Below are 25,549 nucleotides of genomic sequence, written 5' to 3'. Positions count from 1 at the left end.
TTAAGCTCCCGGAACAAGGATCAAACCCACACCCCCTGCACTGGAATGTGAGCTCTTAAGCAGTGAACCACCTGGGAAGTCCATATTTATTATTTTTTATAATGCGTGACTTGAAGTTAAAAGAGGAATTACAAATGTCAGATACGAAAATCATTTAGCTATTTTTTCTATCATACCTCATAAAACTATATATATCTAAGGTTGTTACTATTTTGTCTATTGGCTGAAACTCTTACTAAACCCCCACATTTACAACACTGCATTTGTGAAAACTAAATTGTTATGCAGAAAAGGAACAGGCCAAAGAAACAGGAGACGCAAATATCTAGGAAAAAATCCAAGTGTTAGAAAACTTCATCTGGAATGCACTCACCAAATAACAATGAATCATCAAAATACACAGAATCATGAAACAAATTCACTTTTGAGAAAGCAAAAGCGGAGCCAATGTTTCCCCCAAAGCTCCAGTCATAAAAGCTCTTATCACCTCCTCTTTTCACTCTCTTTCATTCACTTTCATGTACTCTTCTTTTAATCTTTTATTCATTCTCACTACTGGTATTAACATCACTTTATTGATGTTCACTCGTCTAATATTTATTAAAGGATTACTACACTTTGCCTTGTGATCAAATGGAGTGAAGCTTTCATCTCCTGTAGCAATACAGAAATTCAGTGGAATTACTTTTGCTGTGCCACTGGAATAAATTTACTATGCTGTTTTGGCATGTGGTTTCCAGGTATTCTAAGAAATCCTGGTAATGCTTATTCATGTGTGTTTGCTAGAAACATACTGCATGCTGTTTCTTGTTTCTAAAAGAAAAAAAGAATTATATATATATTTTTTTCTTTTTTGAGAGAGAGACAGAGAGACTGATTGGTAATCTACTTCTTTGATTGGTAATCTACTTCTTTAATAAAAAAATATTTATTTATTTATTTATTGGCTGTGCAGGATCTTCGCTGCTGCTTGGGCTGCAAGAGAAATCTACTTGCAGGACGTGGGCTTCTCACTGTGGTGGCTTCTCTTGTTGCAAAGCATGTGGCTCCAAGGCATGTGGGATTCAGCAGTTTTAGCTGCCAAGCTCTAGGGCACAGGCTCAATAATTGTGGCACATGAGCTCAGTAACTCTGCAGCATGTGGGAATCTTCCCAGATGAGGGAGGGAACCCGAGTCCCCTGCATTGGCAGGGGGACCCTTTACCAGTGAGCCATGAGGGAAGTGTAAATAATTATTTTTGACTTGTCATTTTATTGAAAAAAAAAAAAAAAGAAGAAGAAAGTTGGTTCTATTTATTATCTCTTACCTTAGAAAACAACATTTATAAAACCTGGGGAGAATTTTTTAGTTATGGAACTTAAAAACAAATCCACTGTATTTTTGTATTCCTCTAAAACAAGATGGGATTATGGCTGATTACATGAAAAATATTTAAATTGTATTGGCAAGACGTTAAAATATTACAATTCTTAAAAATTCTGCAATATTCAGTTGGTCTAAATACAATAGAATTTAGTTCAGAGGGTTGTTTGCATGTGTGTCCATTTAAAGAAAATAAGATGAATACAAAAAAGTAAGAACTTATTCCGAAGGGTTTCTACTACTGTAGTACGGCAGATTAGAATCTCTTAAGGGCCTTCTAATATAAATACACTTTAGATTTTGGATAAAAGATAATTTCCATTGCTAGACTTGAAGAAAGACTTTTCCAAGGCCAAGCCCACACTACCCCCAAAAATAAATGATCATAACATGCTTGAAATAAAAAATGAGCTAAAATCAGAGTGGGAACACCAGTATCAACACAAGAACCTGCAACTGAGCTTGTGCCCATGCACTGCAGGGATGATAAATGAGATCTCTTAAAGACAGTTTATCCCACAGAAATCTCAAAGAAAGGCAATGCCAAAGAATGCTCAAACTACCGCACAATTGTACTCATCTCACAGGCTTGTCAAGTAATGCTCAAAATTCTCCAAGCCAGGCTTCAGCAACACGTGAACTTTGAACTTCCAGATGTTCAAGCTGGTTTTACAAAAGGCAGAGGAAGCAGAGATCAAATTGCCAACATCCGCTGGATCATCGATAAAGCAAGAGAGTTCCAGAAAAACATCTATCTCTGCTTTATTAACTACGCCAAGTCTTTGACTGTGTGGATCACAATAAACTGTGGAGAATTCTGAAAGAGATGGGAGTATCAGACCACCTGACCTGCCTCTTGAGAAATATGTATGCAGGTCAGGAAGCAACAGTTAGAACTGCACAGGGAACAACAGACTGGCTCCAAATAGGAAAAGGAGTACGTCAAGGCTGTATATTGTCACCCTGCTTATTTAACTTCTATGCAGAGTACATCATGAGAAACCCTGGGCTGGAAGAAGCACAAGCTGGAATCAAGATTCCTGGGAGAAATATCAATAACCTCAGATATGCAGATGACACCACCTTATGGCAGAAAGTGAAGAAGAACTAAAGAGCCTCTTGATGAAAGTGAAAGAGCAGAGTGAAAAAGTTGGCTTAAAGCTCAACATTCAGAAAACTAAGATCACGGCATCCGGTCCCATCACTTCATGGCAAATAGATGGGGAAACAGTGTCAGACTTTATTTTTCTGGGCTCTAAAATCACTGCAGATGGTGACTGCAGCCATGAAATTAAAAGACGCTTACTCCTTGGAAGGAAAGTTATGACCAACCTAGATAGCATATTCAAAAGCAGAGACATTGCTTTGTCCAAAGAGGTCCATCTAGTCAAGGCTATGGTTTTTCCAGTAGTCGTGTATGGATGTGAGAGTTGGACTATAAAGAAAGCTGAGCACCAAAGAATTGATGCTTTTGAACTGTGGTGTTGGAGAACACTCGTGAGAGTCCCTTGGACAGCAGGAGATCCAACCAGTCCATCCTAAAGGAGATCAGTCCTAAGTGTTCATTGGAAGGAGTGATATTGAAACTGAAACTCCCATACTTTGGACACCTGATGTGAAGAGCTGACTCATTTGAAAAGACCCTGATTCTGGGAAATATTAAAGGGAGGAGGAGAAGGGGATGACAAAGGATGAGATGGTTGAATGGCATCATCCACTTAATGGACATGAGTTTGGGTAAACTCCTGGAGTTGGTGATGGACAGGGAGGCCTGGTGTGCTGGGGTCCATGGGGTCACAAAGAGTTGGACATGACTGAGCAACTGAACTGAACTGAACTGAAAGACAGTTTAAATAGTCCCTGGTCCTGACAGAGGCAAAGGTTTACTGAATTAAACACAGCTGATGGCAGAATTAGTTAACTGTAAGAAGCTGAGGAAGAAATCACAGAAAGCAGCAGAAAGAAAAAAATATTAGAATAGACATGGTTTCCCAGATAGTGCTAATGGTAAAGAACCCGCCTCCCAATTCAGGAGGTATAAGAGACATGGATTCAATCCCTGGGTTGGAAGATTCCTTGGAGGAGGACATGGCAACCCACTCCAGTATTCTTGCCTGCAGAATCCCAGGGACAGAGGAGCCTGGTGGGCTATAGTCCAGTGAGTTGCAAAGAGTCAAATGTGACTGCAGCAACTTAGCACAACACACACAAGAGACATGGAAGACAAAACAAAAACACTGAAAATTTGTCTAACCAAAGCCCCAGAAGGAAAGTTTAACAAGGAAGGAAAACAGGCAATATTTGAAGAAATAATGGCCTTTTTTCCAGGACAACTGAAATATATGAATCCAACAAAATATACACCACATTGGATAAAGAAATGTACACATCCTTTTAACTAGGAACAATGCAATTATGTTAACAATCTAACGAAATTGTAATCTAGAAACTGCTCCATACATTTAGAAATTTTAAAACATATTTTTAAACAACTCCAAAGAAATTATAATGAAATTGAAAAATATATAAAATTGGAAAAAAATGGAAATAGTATATGTTAATACTTTTAGGATTGAGCAACTGGATCCTTACAGGGAAATTTATGACCTTAGCTTATATTAAAAGAATTATAAGAAATTCAACAAGCTAGGCTTTCAAATTAAGGTGTTAGAAAAAGAATTTAAGAATAGGAGTAATGACAAGTGATAATTAATGAAATAGGAAACAAGTTCAACATAAGCAAAGTTACTTTTTGTATAAATGAATTAAAAAAACCCTCTCATGAGATGAGTCAGGAAAAACAGAATAGAAGGCATAATGAAAACTTATCAGAAATTGATAAAGGGAAATGACAGATACAACAGAGATTAAAAAAATAAGAGAATACTAAGAATAACTTCATGCCAAAAAATTTGAAGATGAAGATGCAATGGGAAAATTCCTGGAAAAATTTAACAAACAAGCAAAACAGAACCCCAAGCCAGATCTCAAATATTTAAAGCAATTAAGGAAATAAACTATGTAGTTTAAAATAATTCCCACAAATCAAACAGCAGGTCCAGACTGTTTTACAGAGGGTTTCATGTGACACACCATTTCAATCTTCTAAAAGCTCCTTGTTATAAAGCATTCACCTACTTCATTCCATGAAGCTAGTATAACATCAATGAAAACCTGAGGGTTGCAGCACAAGAAAGAAAATTATAGGGCAGTCTCACTGATAAATATATGTGAAGAATCCCAGACATAAAAAACCAAATCTGTAAGTAACTATTTCCAAGCTCAGTTTATCTCAAGAATGCAACCTAGTAAAAAATTAGTAAAATTTGTTACATTAAAATTATCAGATTAAACCACTTTATAAAAATCAAAACCGGACTCTCCTGGTGGTCCAGTGGTTAAGAGAAGCTGCCTGCCAAAGCTGGAGATGTGAGTTTGATCCCTGGTCCAGGCAGATTCCAAATGACACAGGGCAATTAAGCCGACATACCATAAACACTGAAGCCCATTTTCCACAACAAGAGAAGCCACCACAATGAGAAGCTCATGTACCGCAATTAGAGAGCAGGCCCCCATTTGCTACAACTAGAGAAAGCATGCAGCAACAAAGACCCAGTGAAGCCGTAAATAAATAAATGAAAAAAAAAAAAGCAAAACCCAATGAAGCCCACTGGCCACAACTACTGAGCCTGTGTGAGAGCTTGTGAGCCCCAAGTACTGAGCCTGTGCACCCACAGCTTGTGCTTCGCACAGAGTAGCCCCTGCTCACCACAACTAGGGAAAGCCAGTGTGCGGCAAAAAAGACCCAATGCAATCAAAAAGAAATAAAAGAAATAATAAAATAAAAAGCCTGTCACAAACATTATTCTTATTCGTGAAACATGAGATGCATTCACTTTAATAAGCCACTTCTATTCAGTTTTAAATTGTAGTCAAGTCATCTTGTTACCACATAGGGGAGAGACAGAACACAAAGAAATATATGAATAAATATCATAAAGGGAGAAATCCTAAAGAATCTACAAACAAATGCTTGATATAGGAAAGTTTAGCAAGGTGGCTGGACATAAGGTCAATTATATTTTTTAATACACTAGCAATAAAGAGATTATAGAGACACACACATACTCCCACATACTTATTTAATAACTGCAAAGAAAAATAGGAAGTAACTAGCTAGGAATAAATTTTTTTAAAGACATGTAAGACTTTCACATAGAAAAATTTTACACTTTGTAACAACCTCAACAATAGTAGAGGTATTATGTTTATGCATATTATAAAAATGTCAATCATCTTCAAGTTTATCTATAGATTAAATTTAACTCCAATTAAAATTTCAACAGGAGATAATCAAAACTGCGAAAAGGCCAATCTATGCCTAAAGATGAAAAAGGCCAAAAAGTTTGCCCTAACAGACACCAAAATTTATCATTATTATTATACAGTGTAGTATGGGCACAGAAATGGGCAAACCCATCAACAGAATATGGTAAGAAAATACAGAAACAGACTGTGCTCTGGCATTTACCAGAGAGAGGAAGCATGGATTTCTTTAGGAAAGTATGGGACAATGTGTTATCCATATTAAAAAAGAATGAAATTGGAACCCTATGTCATTCCAAACACAAAAATAAAGTCCAGATGGATTAACACAAACGTGAAAGACAAAAACCTTAAACATTTTAGAGAGAGAGAAAAAAAAAAGTATATTTATAACCATGCAGGAATATTTTATAAATCAAAAGATAGGAAGTACTAACCAAGAAACCTGTATGCAGGTCAGGAAGCAAGTTAGAACTGGACATGGAACAACAGACTGGTTCCAAATAGGAAAAGGAGTACATCAAGGATGTATATTGTCACCCTGCTTGTTTAACTTCTATGCAGAGTACATCATGAGAAACGCTGGGCTGGAAGAAGCACAAGCTGGAATCAAGATTGCTGGGAGAAATATCAATAACCTCAGATATGCAGATGACACCACCCTTATGGCAAAAAGTGAAGAGAAACTAGAAAGTCTCTTGATGAATGTGAAAGAGGAGAATGAAAAAGTTGACTTAAAGCTCAACAATCAGAAAACTAAGATCATGGCATCTGGTCCCATCACTTCATGGGAAATAGATGGGGAAACAGTGAAAACAGTGTCAGACTTTATTTTTTGGGGGGCTCCAAAATCACTACAGATGGTGACTGCAGCCATGAAATTAAAAGACACTTACTCCTTGGAAAAAAAGTTATGACCAACCTAGATAGCATACTGAAAAGCAGAGACATTACTTTGCCAACAAAGGTCCGTCTGGTCAAGGCTATGGTTTTTCCGGTAGTCATGTATGGATGTTAGAGTTGGACTGTGAAGAAAGCTGAGCGCTGAAAAATTGATGCTTTTGAACTGTGGTGTTGGAGAACTCTTGAGAGTCCCTTGGACTGCAAGGAGATCCAACCAGTCCATTCTGAAGGAGATCAGTCCTGGGTGTTCTTTGGAAGGAATGATGCTAAAGCTGAAACTCCAGTACTTTGGCCACCTCATGCGAAGAGCTGACTCATTGGAAAAGTCTCTGATGCTGGGAGGGATTGGGGGCAGGAGGAAAAGGGGATGACAGAGGATGTGATGGCTGGATGGCATCACCGACTCGATGTGCATAAGTGGGTAAACTCCGGGAATTGGTGATGGACAGGGAGGCCTGGCGTGCTGCGATTCATGGGGTCGCAAAGAGTCAGACACGACTGAGCGACTGAACTGAACTGAACCAAGAAGTAAAAGACTGATAAATCTGACATTTAAATTAAGAATGTCTGCGGGGCCCAGGTTCAATCCCTCGTCAGGGAACTTAAGATTCCACAAGACATGTGGTGCAGCTAAGAAAAAAAAAGAATGTCTGTTAATCAAATCATTATTTTACCTAAAAATAGGTAAATATATGCATGATAGGGATTTCATAGAAATAGTGAGGAACAATAAACATACAGTATGACACTTAAAGCATCAGGAACCAGATACATATAAATCATAACGAGATACCAATTTACACCTATTGGATTAAACAAGAGTTGATATCTGAGTAAGTGTTGGTGAAGAAGTAGATTGATGGGTACTCCCATTAATATGGATATATATATGAAAAAATTTTGGAAAATAGTTTGGCTATTTCACTGAACAGGAAGGTAAGTTGCTGTACATTCAATTAAATATTAAACAGCAACGAACAAGAACATACTTGCACACAGAGGAAGTTTAGAAATATCATGTTGAGTAAAACAAGTTAAGCCTCAGAAACAATATGATACCATCTGCCTGATCAAAACCAAGCAAAACTAAACAAGGAACTGTTTAGGGAAACATGTATATGTGATACACCTTTGAAAAATGCAAGAAAATGACAACTCTAAAATTCAGGATAGTGATTACCTCTAAAGTAGGGCAGAAAGAATGGTATTAAAGAGGAGCACACAGATAAAACTTCAAGTTATCAGTGTTCTAGTCCAGGGATAGCTAATTTGGGCCCACTGCCCCTTACTATTAATAAAGTTTTACTGGAACATAGCTGCATTCATTCATTCACAGATGAGCTATGATTGCTCTTAAGCTACAACAACAGAACTGAGCAAGTGCAACCGAGACTGTCTGAACTGAAAAGGCTAAAATACTTACTTTCTAGTCTGTTACCCGGAGAAGGCAATGGCACCCCACTCCAGTACTCTTGCCTGGAAAATCCCATGGATGGAGGAGCCTGGTAGGCTGCAGTCCATGGGGTCGCTAAGAGTCGGGCACGACTGAGCGACTTCACTTTCACTTTTCACTTTCATGCACTGAAGAAGGAAATGGCAACCCACTCCAGTGTTCTTGCCTGGAGAATCTCAGGGACGGCGGAGCCTGGTGGGCTGCCATCTATGGGGTCGCACAGAGTCGGACACGACTGAAGTGACTTAGCAGCAGCAGCAGTCTGTTACCGCAAACATTAATTAACCTCTGCGCCAGTTGTGCTGAACTCACAGGGGTTCACTTTACTGTTATGCTTCATAAGCCATAATCTGAACTGTATTTTTCTTTTTTTTTTTAAATTTTATTTTATTTTTAAAGTTTACATAATTGTATTAGTTTTGCCAAATATCAAAATGAATCCGCCACAGGTATACATGTGTTCCCCACCCTGAACCCTCCTCCCTCCTCCCTCCCCATTCCATCCGTCTGGGTCGTCCCAGTGCACCAGCCCCAAGCATCCAGTATCGTGCATCGAACCTGGACTGGCGACTCATTTCATACATGATATTTTACATGTTTCAATGCCATTCTCCCAAATCTTCCCACCCTCTCCCTCTCCCAGAGTCCATAAGACTGTTCTATACATCAGTGTCTCTTTTGCTGTCTCGTACACAGGGTTATTGTTACCATCTTTCTAAATTCCATATATATGCGTTAGTATACTGTATTGGTGTTTTTCTTTCTGGCTTACTTCACTCTGTATAATAGGCTCCAGTTTCATCCACCTCATTAGAACTGATTCAAATGTATTCTTTTTAATGGCTGAGTAATACTCCATTGTGTATATGTACCACAGCTTTCTTATCCATTCATCTGCCGATGGACATCTAGGTTGCTTCCATGTCCTGGCTATTATAAACAGTGCTGCGATGAACATTGGGGTACACGTGTCTCTTTCCCTTCTGGTTTCCTCAGTGTGTATGCCCAGCAGTGGGATTGCTGGATCATAAGGCAGTTCTATTTCCAGTTTTTTAAGGAATCTCCACACTGTTCTCCATAGTGGCTGTACTAGTTTGCTGTATTTTTCTTATTTTAGAATTTTCTTCAGCTTTTTACTTTAAAATCATTATAGTTTCATAGGAAGTTGCACATGTATTTTTCCATATACATAAAATGTTGTATTATTAAACACTTTTTGAAAATCTTTCCCTAAACTGTACATTTCATTAATTGTGAAATTATTAGTGACCATGACATAAATTATATTTAAAAAAATATAAATCAAACATGAAAAATATGAACAACAAAAAACTGAAACTGTTAATAAGCATCTGGTTCTTAAGAACACAGAACAGCGCTAACAAACCAATGAAATGCATACCTGAAAAGGTTAACAGGCTTAAAATTTACTTTCTTGGTTAAATCTTACTGTATGGAAGATACATTATCCACCAAGTAACTTTCCTTCCCTTTTAATATGTATTTTTCAAGATCCTACCCTAAAAAAAAAAAAATCATGTAACTAAATGTTTGCCTTCCTCTACAAATGGAAAATCATTCACCAACTACAGAAACTTGGCCTCATTAATGTACTTCATAAAATATTACATAACCAGCGGGTAACTGATTGCTATTAAAAGTCTGTATCAAATCTAAATAGTGGATCCTTACTGAGTTAGCAAATCCACAGTGCAAGGAAGTGGTGGAAGAAGATGCTGAATTACTTCCTCAGTAAGGAGATCACCGCAGTGGGCAACAAAGCTCTTGATAGCTGAAAAACAGAACAGACCTTGACTTAGCAGAATGTAATGAAGCATGAAAAAAAGCATTCAATTTTGGTACAGCATTCACATTTTTTTAAGAATAAAGACATGTGTGAAAACCAAAAAAATTCTTGAAACTCTAGTAAAAAAAGGAACTTAGTGGCTTCTACTTCCAGTGAAACTGAAAAAACAAAAAAACAATCAAACTTCCTAGAATTACTAAAAGAGACGAAAAACCAAATCAACAAAATGTTGCTTTCTTGGGGTTTTACTCAGCCCTTAAACTCAAAGTAGACCTTCAAGTCTACCAACTCTACACTAGTTCTGAGGAACCCGGTTGACTTTTAAGTCAGCATGTTAGGTTTTACAAGTGTTACCTGAAACATACAAGTTCTATAAGGAGTTATCACATATATAGAAAAAAGTGAATATTTAAAATTTAGACTCAGATTCAAGGAAGCATTGATTTTGGTTTTGTTTATTCATGTCATTTTTACTCTTAAAAAAGATGCTTTTCTAAGAAAATGTGCTTCAGAAAAAAGTCTGTGCTTCCATGTCTTTTCCTTAGCTTAAATTTTCAATGTGGATACTATTTTTAATGGTCTATGTGTTGTAGAAGGGTACAACTTTCACATATATAAAAAGCTAAATAGAAACCATACTTAGTCGATATTAATTAACTTCAACCCTTGTTTTTCTGAAAAGGGAAATGAATGCCCACTTAACACAAAGCAATCTTGACATTTCTCAAGTAGATCATATTATAATAAAATATCCCAAAGAGAAGAATGCTTAAATTTGTTTTTTTACATGATACTTCTGTTATAATTGCCAACAAATCAATAACAAAAATCACCAGAAGCAGATTCTCCCCCTCAAGTTAAAACATACAAGTATATGTGAAGTTAAAAGATGGAAAAAGCCAGAGGAAAGGGAAAGACTAAACTCAACCTACCACAGAGAGCACCAGCGCGTCCTTCCAAGGTTACCTGCCATGTGAAGGAGTCTCCTCGGCTCTTTTCTGTTTCTAGATCTTTAGGAGACACTGGGAAGACACACTTCCACAAGAGCAGTACTCGAGCAAGGTGATGACTGACAAATGCAGGACCTGTAATTTATTCAACTTGTCACTTGTACAAGAACCCAAAGTGGGTACTCTTTAAAACCCTTCCCTTTTAAAAGAAACATATTTGAATCCACTACTGCTGGATTACTTCATCCCTCTAGTTCCAACAAATGTACTACTGGATCAGTGACTATCTGAAGGCACTGGAGTAGAGAGAGGAAAATCAAGGAACTGACAGCAAAGTCTAGGCTCTGGTGTCTGCTCTTCTTCTACTGCTGTGAACTCTTTAAGCCTCAATTTCTTTGAATTGTAAAATGAAGCTAGAACAACCTGCACTGTTTATCTCCAAAGATTTGTCCAGAGCCAAACAACAGAATGCACTTTAAATTAAGCCTAAAACACTAATGTACCTGCATAAATGCAAAGTACTATTGTTTTGGTAAGAAATAATACTGTATCCTGAGAGTAATTCTTTTAAAAAAAATATTTATTTATTTGGCTGCATTAGGTCTTAGTTGTGGCACGTGGGATCCAGATCCCTGACAAAGCATCAATCCAAGGGCCACCTGCACTAGGAGCTCAGAGTCTTAACCAATAGATCATCAAGGAAGTACCCTAATTCTAACTTTTGATAGCAACTTTTTCCAGGTCAAAAATCAGACATGATTAAATCCAAAGGCAAATTTGATTTCAGAGCAACATTTATAAACTGAATACAGCAAAATAAGCCATATTCATTCCTTGCTTATTACTTTCTTTGATAAAGTAGTACTAAAAACATCATAGGAAAATAAGGAAACTGGAGTAAGGCAATTAGGAATAAGTGACTTTAAAAGGTTTCTGTGAGTGTGCACACAGGCACACTCATATACAGTGGGCTGTGGGAATAGAGAAAATTCTGAATGCAAAATTTAGTCAGACACCAAAAAACAAAGCAGGTATGCTGTCACTGGGAATATCCACAGTTAACAAAACGTTTCATAGTATTTGCCCTTAAGATATCTCACTAACTCAACAGTGAACAAAGTAGCATCACTTTTCAGAGAGGTATGAGGATAATTTATTTCAGAAGTGTATGTAAAGTAAGTTACTAAACATGAGTTTACAGTAATTACAAAGTTATACAAGAGTAAGTTTATTCACAACAAGAATAACACTGGATCTAACAAAAATCAAACACACATGTAGATGCCTGCAATTGAATCAAAGGCACTAACATGGCATCAGAGAAACTGAAAAGTGTAGCAAAAGGGGTTAAAAGTGTTCACATTTGAGAAAAGGATTTAAATGTGGTCTACCTGAGTTTAGGTTTGTTCAGAACAGTGAATATATTAAAAATGACAATGAAAACTATAAATGGTGAAGGAAATGCTGAAAATGCAAAAGAGGTGTTAAAACTGCCAGGCAAAATCAATAAAGTACTCAGTTCAGTTCAATTCAATCGCTCAATCTTACCCAACTCTCTGTGACCCCATGAACCAAAGCACGCCAGACCTCCCTGTCCATCACCAACTCCTGGAGTCCACCCAAACCCATGTCCGTTGAGTCGGTGATGCCATCCAACCATCTCATCCTCTACTGTCCCCTTCTCCTCCCGCCCTCAATCTTTCCCAGCATCAGAGTCTTTTCAAATGAGTCAGCTCTTCACATCAGGTAGCCAAAGTATTGGAGTTTCACCTTCAAAATCAGTCCTACCAATGAACACCCAGGACTGATCTCCTTGCAGTCCAAGGGACTTTCAAGAGTCTTCTCCAACATCACAGTTCAGAAGTATCAATTCTTTGGTGCTCAGCTTTCTTTATAGTAGAACTCTCACATCCATACATGACCACTGGAAAAACCATAGTCTTGACTAGACGGATCTTTGTTGACAAAGTAATGTCTTTGCTTTTTAATATGCTGTCTAATTGGTCGTAACTTTCCTTCCAAGGAGTAAGCATCTTTTAATCTCATGGCTGCAATCACCATCTGCAGTGATTCTGGAGCCCCCCAAAAATAAAGTCAGCCACCATTTCCACTGTTTCCCCATCTATTTGCCATGAAGTGATGGGACCAGATGCCATGATCTTAGTTTTCTGAATGTTGAGCTTTAAGCCAACCTTTTCACTCTCCTCTTTCACTTTCATCAAGAGGCTCTTTAGTTCTTCTTCACTTTCTGCCATAAGGGTGGTGTCATCTGCATATCTGAGGTTATTAATATTTCTCCCAGCAGTCTTGATTCCAGCTTGTGCTTCCTCCAGCCCAGCGTTTCTCATGATGTACTCTGCATATAAGTTAAATAAGCAGGGTGACAATATACAGACTGTCACCTAAATTCCACTGCACCAAATACAATCAGAGCTCCTTGGAGAAACAATTGGTTGTAAGCTGAAGCAGAATTATGATGTAAAAGCTGAGACATCTTGTCATGTCAAAAATAAAGATGTTATCAAAAGAACACTAGGTTCATGTTAAAAGGACACAGGGGACCTTCCCAGGTGGTACAGTGGATAAGAATCCACCTGCAAATTCAGGGGACATGGATTCGATCCCCGGTCAGGGAAGACTGCACATGTCATGGAAGAACTACTGTGCCTGTGCACCACAACTACTGAAGCCCGAGTGCTGTAAGGCCTGTGATCCACAACTACTGAGCTCATGTGCTGCAACTACCGAAGCCCATGCACCTAGAACCTGTGTTCTGCAATAAGAGAAGCCGCCATGATGAGAAGCCCATGTACCACAACTGGAGAGTAGCCCCCACCTGCTGCAAGTAGAGAAAGCCCTCACACAGCAACAGACCCAGCGCAACCAAAAATTAAAAAAAAAAAAAAAAGAAAAAGGACATAGGAACCAACTAGCAGGGGCTCCCACAGACAATTTGAGGATCAAAGGAATAATGACTGCAATGGACTGAAACACATAAATATGTAAGAATCTGTGAGTTTATAATGACACCTAAAAGCAAAATCTCACTCATCTTTGAAATTAGGACAGTAACACATTCTAAAACCAGATAATAAAGTGAAAAAATAATGTATTTTTTTTAAAAGCCCAAGAAAACAACAATTAAAAAACACTGATTTTTTGTATCCTTTTGGTATGTTGACTATGAATATGCACAAAACAGGATGCCCTAATCCCTTATATAAAGGCTGTCTTGTAGTCTTATTCCAATGGGATTACCCTGTTTTGAAAGCTTTTGTTCATTAAAACATTATACTTATTTAGTAGTTTATTTTCTCCTTTAATTAACCAAAAATAATCAATACGGCAGGCATGAAACACCTAGACAAAAGTAAATAAAAGCTTGAACACATTGTTCCCATCGCATTGTGAAATCATTGTCTATGCCAGGGTCCAACAAGCACTTCTATTAAGGCCCAGAGAGTAAACATTTTTGGGTTTGAAAGCCATACCATCTCTGCGGCAGTTACTCAATTCTGCCCCTGCAGGGCCTGAACATTAGAAACAATATGTAAACTAATGATGGTGGTTGTATTTAACAAAGTTTATTCATGCATCTTGAAACCTGACTTTCATATATTTCTCATGTATCACAAAATACTCTATTTTTGTTTTCAAACTATGAAAAACATAAAAACCATTCTTAGCTAATGGGCTGTATGAAATAGGTGGCAATCCTGATTTGGCCCATAGGCTGAACTCTGATGTAGTCCAGTAAGTCTTTTTAATCACCTCAAAAACTACTTAAAGTGGCTCTTCATTTATGATTGCTTATTTTAATTAAGCTCCTTTTAGATCAAATTACTTCAGAGGTGTCAAAATGGTTTGCTGGTCAAACCCATCAAGTTTTGTATCCTAAAACTAAACCAAAGAACTATAAAAAGAAAATTAGAGTATAGCTTTAATAAAGTCATAAAACTGAGTTTATAGTTATTGGATGTAAATATAATAGTCATGATCATAAAATAATTACTAATTTTTTAATAAATATAATTTCAATGTGCCCTATCCTCATCAATGTAATCACCTTATTAGTGTCACTGATTCTCAGAACAATTATAGAACTGGATTCATGGGCTATCATATGTTCTCTTGCCTATCTTTAAATTGTGGAAAAATTTTTTTCGTGAAAATAGATATGAATGATTTTTGGAAAAACCAGAGTTAAATGTGAAAGCTGATGAAATTGGCTTATCCTACCTAAGGCTCATAAACTGGTCTTAAAGAGAACTTCAAATAAGGACATCTGAAAACATTCTGAGAATTAGATAAAATAAGTACATGGTTTCTTAAGGTGACTGCTAGGAGAAAAATTTTTATATGAATATTTAAATTCTGGTATATATCCAACTTTAAGTTAGTCTTATCATGTCATACATTAGAATATTTATATTCAGAAAACACCACGTAGTTTGTAGTTTTATAAGCCCTCCACAAAACCGTTACCTAAGGTCATCAGCGCAGCAATCAACAGCCATCCAGCCTGTGTGCGCTGAGCTGAAAGGCGACTGTTCTGAGCAGCAGAACACAGCAAATCCTCTGCTAATGCCATAATAATCTATTGATGTATAGAAGAAAAAGGTAAAAACAAGTATATCAGTTTATAGGTAACTTGACAAATGATAGCAACTAATAATAACAATCTCTTGAAAAATTAATTCTTACACATAATAAAAGTACATGATAAAAGATAATCATTCACATACACTGTACCATAGGACAATGTCATAAAGGAAATGAAGAAAACGTAAGGTTCCCGGGATAAACACTGGTATATTAGACTGTACACAGCAACTCTAATTCTGTATACAGCAACCCTGTAATTCTTTGTAGAGCTTACATGAAAACACTGTACAACTGTTCAAGCTGTCTAAAATTTGAATTGACTTTTAGTTTAAAGAAAATTTGATTACAGGAAACTCATTTTAAAATTCTGCACACTACTGTGGCTGATAACAGTCTTTCCAGAGGTAGTATACTATATAACCATAGTTGAAAGTATTCAATAATTTCACAATAAAGCAGTTTCACAGTAAAGTGAGATTAATTTAAAATGTTATATTTTAAAAGTCTAAGAAATATTGTTTTAAAATAAAAGAAGGGAGAAATAGGATATTTCACATTTATGGATAATGTATACTTGTAGAGTACATATGGGCTTCTCTGGTGGCTGAGATGGTAAAGAATGCCTGCAATGAGGGAGACCCAGGTTTGACCCCTTCGTCAGGAAGATACCCTGGAGAAAGGAATGGCAGAGCTGAATATATAACCAAAAAAAAGAAAAAAGTCTTCAGGAAAAAAGTATCTTACTAACTGGAGGTATTTTTAACAAAAGGCACTAAAACCAACTCCTGTTTAAGTGTGGATATGATATTTTTAACCATCCCTTCATTTTTCACAGTTATTACATTAATGATACTTAATAGTAAGCAGTACTGTAGCTGATAGCTCAGAAACCTGTCTTGAATGGCTCTTACCGGGTGACACACAGGAAGACAATGATGGTTTTAGGAAACGCTTGAAATGTCACTATCATACGTGAAGAATGAAGTCATTACCTTGCCCTTTCCATGAGGAATTCCTAGAGGACAATGTTTCACGGCTCCAAGCAGAGCTGCCACAGCAAAACTAAAGCCAGTCACTGCTTCAGGTGAAGACTTAAGCACAGTAAGCCTTTCGAGGCAACGATCTAAGAGTGGCGTCAGGTAGGAAGGTAGTGCCACGGCAACGCAGTGTAGACACCACGCGGCTGCTAGTCGAACGGAAATGCTAGGATGAAGAGTAACTGAAATGACATTGTCAAGGATGCCTGCAGGGATGGAATAAACAATGACTCAGCTACAGAAATAAAGATGTCAACAAACAGCCAAAAGAGTAAGCGGCCACATGGATTTAAAATATATTATCTTTATCAACAGCCAATCAGAATTGTAAAAATTAAGTGATACATAATTATAATTTTTTGTACCTAAGAATTACTTCTACTAATATATCACATGAAAATTGGCTTAAATTAAGTCAGTAGACAAAGGAAAGTTTTATTTCCTAAACAAGCCAATGTTCTGCTTACTTGATCTGAGAACATTAATGTGGTACTAGAAATTAATAACAAAAACATGTTGAGAAGAAATGTCACATCTCAGGTCAGCCTCCTTTTCTTTTAAGTGCTTTCTGGCATATTTATCTATATAATCAGTATTCTCCCTATCCACCATATTGCTCTTACCTGAGAACAAAATGCTGAACAAAATCAAGGCTTCACTAGGTCCCAGAAGGCTACTAAACCACTATGAAGACAATGAAATGCAAATGCTACCACCAGTAACGAGAAAGTCTGTACTGCTACAGTTCAACATATACCTTCATCATAACGTGTAACAGTTCATGTCGACTGCTACCTTACCAATATATGCCCTACAATAAATTGCATACAAACCAAATATAATGTAAGCTCTAGCCAGCAGGAATTGTGTATCACAGTCAAAGGACAAAAGCCATTAAAGATGATTTTAAATAGTAATTACATAACAGAAGCCTGTCACGAAAGGCCACATGCTATATGATTCTATTTATATTAAATCTCGTCCAGAACAGACAAATCCAGAGACAGAAAATAGATTAGTGGTTATCAGGGCTGTAGGAGAGGAAATGCGAAATGACTGCTAATGGGTCATTTAGGACTTCTTGGGGTGATGAAAACATTCTGGAATTAGACAGTGGTGGTGTTTGTACCACTTTGTGAGTATGCCAAAACCACTGAACTGTGAACTTTAAACCGGTGAATGTTATAGTATGTGAATTATCTCTCAATAATTTTCAAAGAGAAAGGAAACAGAATGCTTAGAAGACCTTTGAGGAGGTAAATTACATGTACTATATAGAAACTAATACTTTCACTGCAGATGAAAGATGTAAGTTCAGGATTACTTCTCCATTTTTCCATGTTATCATAAATATCTCCAGAAAGGGGGTTAAGAGTAAAGAAGAGACCTAGAGAACAACCTTTAGCTACAAAAGCTAAAAGAAAAAAAAAATCAAATATATACATATTTTATATAATCTTGATTATACGTATTTCGGAAAATGACCCTAATAAATCTATAATAAATGAGCGATACGAAGGAGCTTTTCTTTCTCAGAGAGAAGTTGTCTAAAAGGAAAAGTGAAAACAAAGGATTCAGACTAGTCACAAGCAACCGATACCTGCACTTGAGTCCTGTAACAACGGCGCAGCTGTGGTGCCGAGGCCGTGGACGAGATTCCCGAGTTCTTGTAAAGCACACACCAGCATATGCTGGCTGGCAGCTACCTCTGCAGAGCCAAGCCGGGTTTCCAAATTACCATCACTCATTACAGCATCTGATAGAAACAGGAAAATTAACTAGGCATCACTGTTTTATTAAAATGTATTACAGGCAATAGGTAGTAGGAGTAAAAACATATAAAGGTAAAGAATACCTCCACATGATATATATGAAATCCTTGAGGCAGTAACTAAAATACTAAAATGAGACTTGCATCTACAGAGAAAGAACTGAACTAATATAACCAATTTAGTTCAAGCAAGCTGATTATAGATGCCTTATCACTCTTCTAGCAAGTGGCCCTGAAAGGGAGAACTCCATAAGCAGAGTAGACTTCGGACAGTAGAAGAACTGAGATGAACTACCTGTTTTAAAGAGAATGTATCTTAACTTGTATAGAAAGACTATGAATTCTAAGGAACTATTAACCACCACCCTCTAAGATCAGGACATCTATATAACAGTTCTTATCAAGTTAGATAATTTATGTCTCATCTATCATAGACTGCTCTACTCTGAAAAAACTGACCTGTATTATAAAAGTAGCTTCTTTTGTATTAACATAATTATATACCAGTCCAGCTTTTCAAAGGGACAATTTCTTTAGCACTGTTTTAAAAGAGACTGTCTTAGAAGATCCATACCCATAACTTTCTTTAACTTCCAGATAGCCTGGCAAATATCCTTAGCAGCAGCAATTTGAGCCTTTTCTCCAAGAAGGCCTCCAACAGTAGCTCGAAGGATAAATGAAACACAACGGCGACTGCAGACAGCATCAATCTGAGTTTGGGTGGCCTTAGGGTGTGACTGTGAAACCAGGCTTAGGATATGAGAAAGAAAAGCAGCAAAATTTTTCTCTAGCCATGCTCCTCCTAGTGTTGAAATAAACACCACATAAGCCTAAAAAATAGAAATGAGTTTTATCTTCAAAATGAAATAATTTCAATTCTATATTAATGTCTTATCTTCCATGAAATATGCAGAATTTATTAATATTTTTTAGTTTTTCCTCATTTGTGTAGCCACTTTAGCTATATAAATATTGTACAATGTTTTGCTTGTTAAGCCAAAATTGAAGTACCTAGTCTTTCAACTGAGATTTCATTTATGCTGCCTGTGTTTTATTTTGGTCAGACTTGCAAGGTTTCAGGACAGCCAGCGTAGCTAGCTAATCAGTAAAACGTGCCTATGACTTTTCCGAACAAAGCATTCAAGCTCTTTAACATTCTGAAGAAGAAAATCCAAATCAAACAAATAAACACAATGTAAGAATTAACTATGGTCTAATACCATAACTCTAAGAGAATTCAGTTCTAGAAAACGGAAAAGAAAGTTTATAGTGATGAATCACTATTCTTTCTTTTCATGAATGCTAATGGTTTGCCTTACTCTAGAGATACAGAGAGTAGTTATCTCATGTAATCTGTTTTTTAAAAACAGTTTACAGTTATGCTGGGACATTTTATATTTTCATGAACTCTAATATCATACAGTATACAACAATGAGGATTATATGTGAATTAAAAAAATACATATGTGTGTGTTTGCTTAGACCCACAATGGCATCTAGAAAATAAGAAAATTCAAAGAAAGAATGCAAAGACCTCTATATTCTCTTATTCAAAGACTCTTTTCCCAAGGTTTAGCTTTTTAAGTTTTGTTTAGGACCAAGAATTTAAGCTCTTAAGGAAATTACAATTCTGTAATCTTTATTTAAAAGTAGAAACCATATAAGATAGAAATATAATATTGCCCACGCTGAATATTATGTACCTAACAGCTTAAATCTGAACTCTATAAGCACACAAAAACACAATGGAAAACATGTGAAAACACAAGACACATGGAAGCCCAAGGCCTGGAAACAAAAAAATGTTTACCTTTCAAAGGAAATAAACGTCTCCCATTATTACAAACTGAAAATACATTGCAATAGCTTATTTAGCTGGCTTTGTATAAACAGGCTTCTTTTACTTATAATCTAGCTTTTTTATAAAGTATTTGGCCTCACCACATCTATTTATAAACATTAGAGCATAAGTGATGACCTGGCACAGTATCACTTCTGCCTGGAGTCAGATACTAAAACTTTCATCACGGGCAGGTGAGAATTACATTTAGATACTGGTTTGTGATTCTAACCTGAGTAACTCCAACTCGAACATCCCTACTGACTGAACTGGTTCCTTTCAGCATATCTCCACTGGCTCGAAGAAATCCTGAACTTCCACGTAGAAACCCTGTTCCTAGTAATTCCAGAACTTCCTCCAGTGATACTCTGCGAATGCTCTGACGTGAGGCTGCTATAACAAAGAACAAAACAAAACATGTAATTTTGTTTTACAGACTAAATTTTAATACATAATCTTGAACAGCATGTTAACAGAAAGAAAAATAAAACTAAAAATCCAAACAAAAGGCAGAATTTACAGGACATTACACACAGTAACACATAAAGTCACAAAAGTGTTCAGACAACAAATCATAATGGACTCTGATGTATCAAGTCAATGACACCTTAAAGTCTATGTCACTTTGAGATTATGACCTACTGCTCTCTTGCCCTCAAGTTAAAATGCTAACAGTCTTCTAAAACAAGGGGAAACATAAATAAACTGCCCTAGTTCTCCAAGAGTGAAAATGCTACAGGGACTTCTCCGGTGGTCCAGTGACTAAGACTCCATGCTCCCAGTGCAGGCGGTCCAAGTTCAATCCCTGGTTAGGGAACTAGATCTCACATGCCGCAACTAAGACCTGGCACAGTCAAATAAATAAATAAATAGAAAACACTATACAACACTTGGAAAAGTCTTTTGAAATACTAAAAAGGCCAAAATCATAATTTTACCTTTCTAAATGCTCTACAACTCTTAATGAAACTTATATAAAGTAACCACACCATGTTTTTTAAAAATTCTCAATTGTAAGTACAACTTTTGTTACATCCTCAGTCTCTAAAGAAATCAAAGCTGGTATTTACTAAAACTTCTCAGTCAATCCTTAGGCTGCAATAATTAAGAGGCTAGCTAGGCAGAATGGTTTAAGTTTGTCTGCAGTATGACACAGTTGCGTTTCTCCCTTTGAGTATCTCCTTTTAAAAAAAAGAAAAAAAAAAAAAACATTTTCACCCTTTCATTCTTCTGAAAAAATGATGGTCACAAGCTCTAATCCTCATTACCAACATAAGTCACAGGCAGTGGCAAAATAAACTTATGTTAATCCAAGTCAACATTCAGAAAACTAAGATCATTCAGAAAACTAAATTTCTCAGCCTAAAGATGACACAGATGAAAATCTATACTGGTACATGGAAAGAAACATTAGTGAACAGTACAAAATCCATGTCCTCACAGATCATAAATTCTAGAAAGGAGAGACAAGAATAAATATAACAAATGACAAAGTGTCTATTAATAGTTATGTCAGACAGTGATTAAAAGCCACACAAAAAATAAAGCAGATATCTTTTAGGTGCAGTGAGTTCTCTGGTAGGAGACAGGCCAGGGTGTGAGGATGGTGCAAGAGCAAAAGATATAGGACCTTGTCAATCATTATAATGATGATGTGAGTAAAGTGAGGTGCCAGTGGAGACCCTCAAGCAAAGCAGTAACAGCATCTGTCACTTTGCTTCTGTGCTGAGAGAAGACTATAGAGGGGCAAAGGTGGAAGTAGAAAAAACCAAAACATTGGGAGGTTTTAGTGATACAACCAAGAGGTGATGGTAGCTTATAACAGGCTAGATCAAGGTAGTTACAACAGGAGTCTTGGTATACATATTTACATAGTTTTAAATTTTTTTATTAGAAAAAATTTCAAAATCACAAAAAAGCTGCAAGAGTAAAATAAATTCTCATGTACCCTTCTCCTAGCTTCCATATGTTCCTTATCACTTTCTCATTTTTGAAGCCCACATATATGGCTAGTTGTAGTTACAGAAAAGCTCTCAATTGCATAAGTAATGCTGTAAGATTTCTCGACACATAATATCAGAAAGAATGTCAGGTTTGAGGTCAGTCTGTCCCTATATTGGTGGTATTATCTTTGAATAAATGAATCAGGTGTCTGTCAATCTCAATGACTGTAAAATACCATTATTATCACTATGCCACCTGTGTAATGATACTTTGCTGCTGCTGCTACTAAGTCACTTCAGTCGTGTCCAACTGTGCGACCCCATGGACTGCAGCCTACCAGGCTTCTCCGTCCATGGGATTCTCCAGGCAAGAACACTAGATTGGGTTGCCATTTCCTTCTCCAGTGCATGAAAGTGCAAAGTGAAAGTGAAGTCGCTCAGTTGCGTCCGACTCTTAGCGACCCCATGGACTGCAGCCTACCAGGCTCCTCCGTCCATGGGATTTTCCAGGCAAGAGTACTGGAGTGGGGTGCCATTGCCTTCTCCAGTGATACTTTAAGACAGTATAAATAAACTCTAACCCATTTCAGAATGCACTGAAGACTCTTTTCTGCGTGAACTGTTCCTATAATGACTGCAAAAGGTCATTATCTAACATTCATTACTTCTAAATTTTTTGGTTGGTATTCAACTGTAAAAATAGACCTTTCCCTTCTCCTTTATTTACTTATTTTCATTATGGACTCGTAGATTCCTTTTTTATTTAACATGTTATATCTATTTCTAGCATTATTAATTCTAATATAGTCTTGGATTTGACCAGAGGAAGTGTCTTCAGAAAGCTGGCCATTGGATGTCCTTTATTTTTTTGGCACAACAAGATGTCCCAGGCTCATTCTCAGACTGTCATTGCCCCAACCATATGAGCCACTTCTCCATGGAGCCCCAAGTCTAGATAGTTTTAATATTGATAAGTAGAATAGGTATTGAGTATGAGAGAGACGATTCAAGGTGACTTTCCAAATTGCTGCTTGAACACCTGCATGGATGAAGCTGCCATCAACTTAGATTAGCAAGACTGCAACTTCAAGGAGAAGAGGTATGTATGTATACATATGGGGGAGGGGAAATCAAACATTCACTTAGGACAAGTCAAAACATCAAATAGACATTCAAACAGAGATGTCACACAGGCAGGTAGGTATGAGAGTTCAGCGTCCAGGAGAGAAGTGTGGGCTAAAGACATAAATCCAGGAAACCCTGATGCATAGATGGTATTTAAGCTAAGAGACTGGCTGGGATCACTAGAGTGAGCCTGCGTAAAGGAGAAGATCAAGGACTAGGTAATGGGTGTCTTTGAGAAGACAAGGAATCATTAAAGACTGAAAAGGAATTTCTACCGAGGAGGAAAGAAAACCAAGGCAGTATGAGGCCTTAAAAGGCAAGTGAAAAGAGGATGAGAGGAAGATCAACTGAGTTAAATGTTGCTGAAAGCTGACTGCTGCTGTCAACTAAGACAGCAGAGAACTGCCCCCTGGCTTAGCGTGACTAAAAACTAGAATGAAAGCTGCAAAGGTTAGGGGCTTTTAATCTGTTCTGTTCAGTAACACCTCTTACATGCTGAGAATAGTTCATGGCCTGGTATAAATCCTCAATAAATACTTGTTTATTTATTGAATAAATGATGAACATGGAGGTCATTGACAACTTTAACAAAAATAGCTTTTGACAGACAACTGGGGAAAAATCTTAACTGAAATGCATTTCAAAGAAGAGAGAAACTAAAAATTGAGTATCAAGAACCTGTCTGAGGAACTCTGCTGCAAAGGCAAGAGAAATGGGGCTCCAGTTGGCTGGGAAGACACAAGGAAAAAAAAAAAATTTTTTTAAGATGAGAGGGGGAAAAAAAAAAAGATGAGAGGGGGGAGAAAAGCATGTTTTATAGGGAATGAACCAACAGAAAGGGAAAAGTTGATGTAGGAGAGGGGAGACTTCCTACAGCTATGTCCTCAAGCAGGTGAGCGGATGAGCTCTAATACATATTGAACATAAGGCTTTAATAGAAGATAATTCATCTTGATAACAGGGGAAAAGTCTTGATAACAGTGGAGCATATGTAGATAGACGCTGGAAGGTGGTAGATTTAGTAGGGGGACCTATGGAAGATAGGCCATCAAATGAAAGTAATATAGAAGATGAAGGTATAAAATAGTCAGTCAGGAAAGTGGGACCATGAATGGACAAGGGAAATGAAGGTATGAACCTTCAAGTTCTCAGGAAGTAACTTTAAAAGATTCCATAAATCCCTGGCAACTTATCTAAACAGTCCAAATATAGCAAATTTCAAGTATCTGTTGTTTGGAATTATTTACATCATTGCTCCCTTATACCAATCTAGAAGATGGCAAACCAAATGTATGTAATCAGATGCACGCTGCTTAAAAAAAAAATTCTCAAGAATCAGATCTTATTTCTTACTGAGCAACACTCCACAATTAACTTAAACCAAAAAAAAAAAGGGCCATGGTGTAGAGGAAGACAATGATTGAACAAAGCACATTTATTTAAGAGTTCTTTTAAGTTTTTCCTCAAACTTTCACTGAATTGTTTTAATATGAACTCTGAGGACTTTGAATGTTTCCAAACTAAAATCTGCATGATATTCTGACTCTTTTCAGAAGTAATAAAGGGTAGCAGTAATGCTGCGTAGGTTTGTTTAAGTCAACAGGGAAAAAGTTATAGAAGACATTATGAAAACAATTACATAAATTCACCTGCTCCTGGATGTTTAGAAATTATGGCTTTAGCCAACACCGTGCCTAGTAGTTTTGAAACTGAAATCCGCACATCATAATTGGAGCCTTCAAAGGATTTAAAGCATAGTGTGGCCACACTGTCCAGGTCTGTACTCCACATAAAGACGGCCTCATTCTGAAGTTCAAGGAGACACTATTCAATAGGGAAAAAAAGAAATTAATGAAAAACAAAATGTAAGTGTCAGGTTCAGATATACATAAGTTGAAGAACCTACCAAGAGCTAACAAAAAGAATACACAAATCCAAAGTCTCTAAATAATGACTGCAGGGACAAGTGAATACTTACTAAAAGCCATAAAAATTACGATATATAAAGCAATGTGTCCACAAAGACCCATTTCTAATTCAGTGGGGTATGAAAAATGTCTTTAGAAGCTATCTGTTGGCTATGAGCAATTGTGAGACTAATTCCAACATAAACACTGTCTAACCCACTATGTTAAGAAAGCATGATAAAAACAAAGGTCACTTTGAAACAACACAAACCTTACAGGTAAATTTTACACACCCATAGAGAGGAGGGACAGTGGAATGGAAGGAATACTTAGGAGTCTGACAACTTGACCTCCCCACTTCTGAAAATGTGCTGCTAAGAACCCTGGGAAATTCACATAACCCTTGCAGCCTTGGTTTCCTCATATGTTAAAATGAGACAGTCTCATCTCAATACCAAGGTAGCAGCTTTGAGATCATGTAGCGGTTACTAGTGTTTTCACTGATTAACTGAACTGTAA

General features: G+C 37.0%; 1 protein-coding gene across 10 annotated transcripts in view; it reads right to left on the bottom strand.

The window, feature by feature from the left end:
- The window catches only part of HEATR5A (HEAT repeat containing 5A), a 105,571-nt gene that overhangs the window by 58,972 nt on the left and 21,050 nt on the right, over window positions 1-25,549 (bottom strand). For 9 of the 10 annotated variants that reach the window (XM_044932956.2, XM_044932955.2, XM_044932952.2 and 6 more), the window contains 8 exons: window positions 24,773-24,947; window positions 20,288-20,448; window positions 18,790-19,045; window positions 18,045-18,200; window positions 16,400-16,650; window positions 15,288-15,399; window positions 10,785-10,937; window positions 9,738-9,837 (listed from right to left, as the gene is read on the bottom strand). In XM_044932956.2, the coding sequence (XP_044788891.2) occupies window positions 9,738-9,837; window positions 10,785-10,937; window positions 15,288-15,399; window positions 16,400-16,650; window positions 18,045-18,200; window positions 18,790-19,045; window positions 20,288-20,448; window positions 24,773-24,947 (1,364 nt within the window). The remainder of the gene's footprint in view (window positions 1-9,737; window positions 9,838-10,784; window positions 10,938-15,287; window positions 15,400-16,399; window positions 16,651-18,044; window positions 18,201-18,789; window positions 19,046-20,287; window positions 20,449-24,772; window positions 24,948-25,549) is intronic. The other variant, XM_044932959.2, reaches the window with a different exon arrangement.

The sequence above is a fragment of the Bubalus bubalis genome, chromosome 20 (genome assembly GCF_019923935.1).
Source record: "Bubalus bubalis isolate 160015118507 breed Murrah chromosome 20, NDDB_SH_1, whole genome shotgun sequence".
NCBI lineage: Eukaryota > Metazoa > Chordata > Mammalia > Artiodactyla > Bovidae > Bubalus > Bubalus bubalis.
The sequence above is the reverse complement of the archived record's forward strand: the minus strand, read 5'-3'. Positions and strand labels throughout refer to the sequence as shown.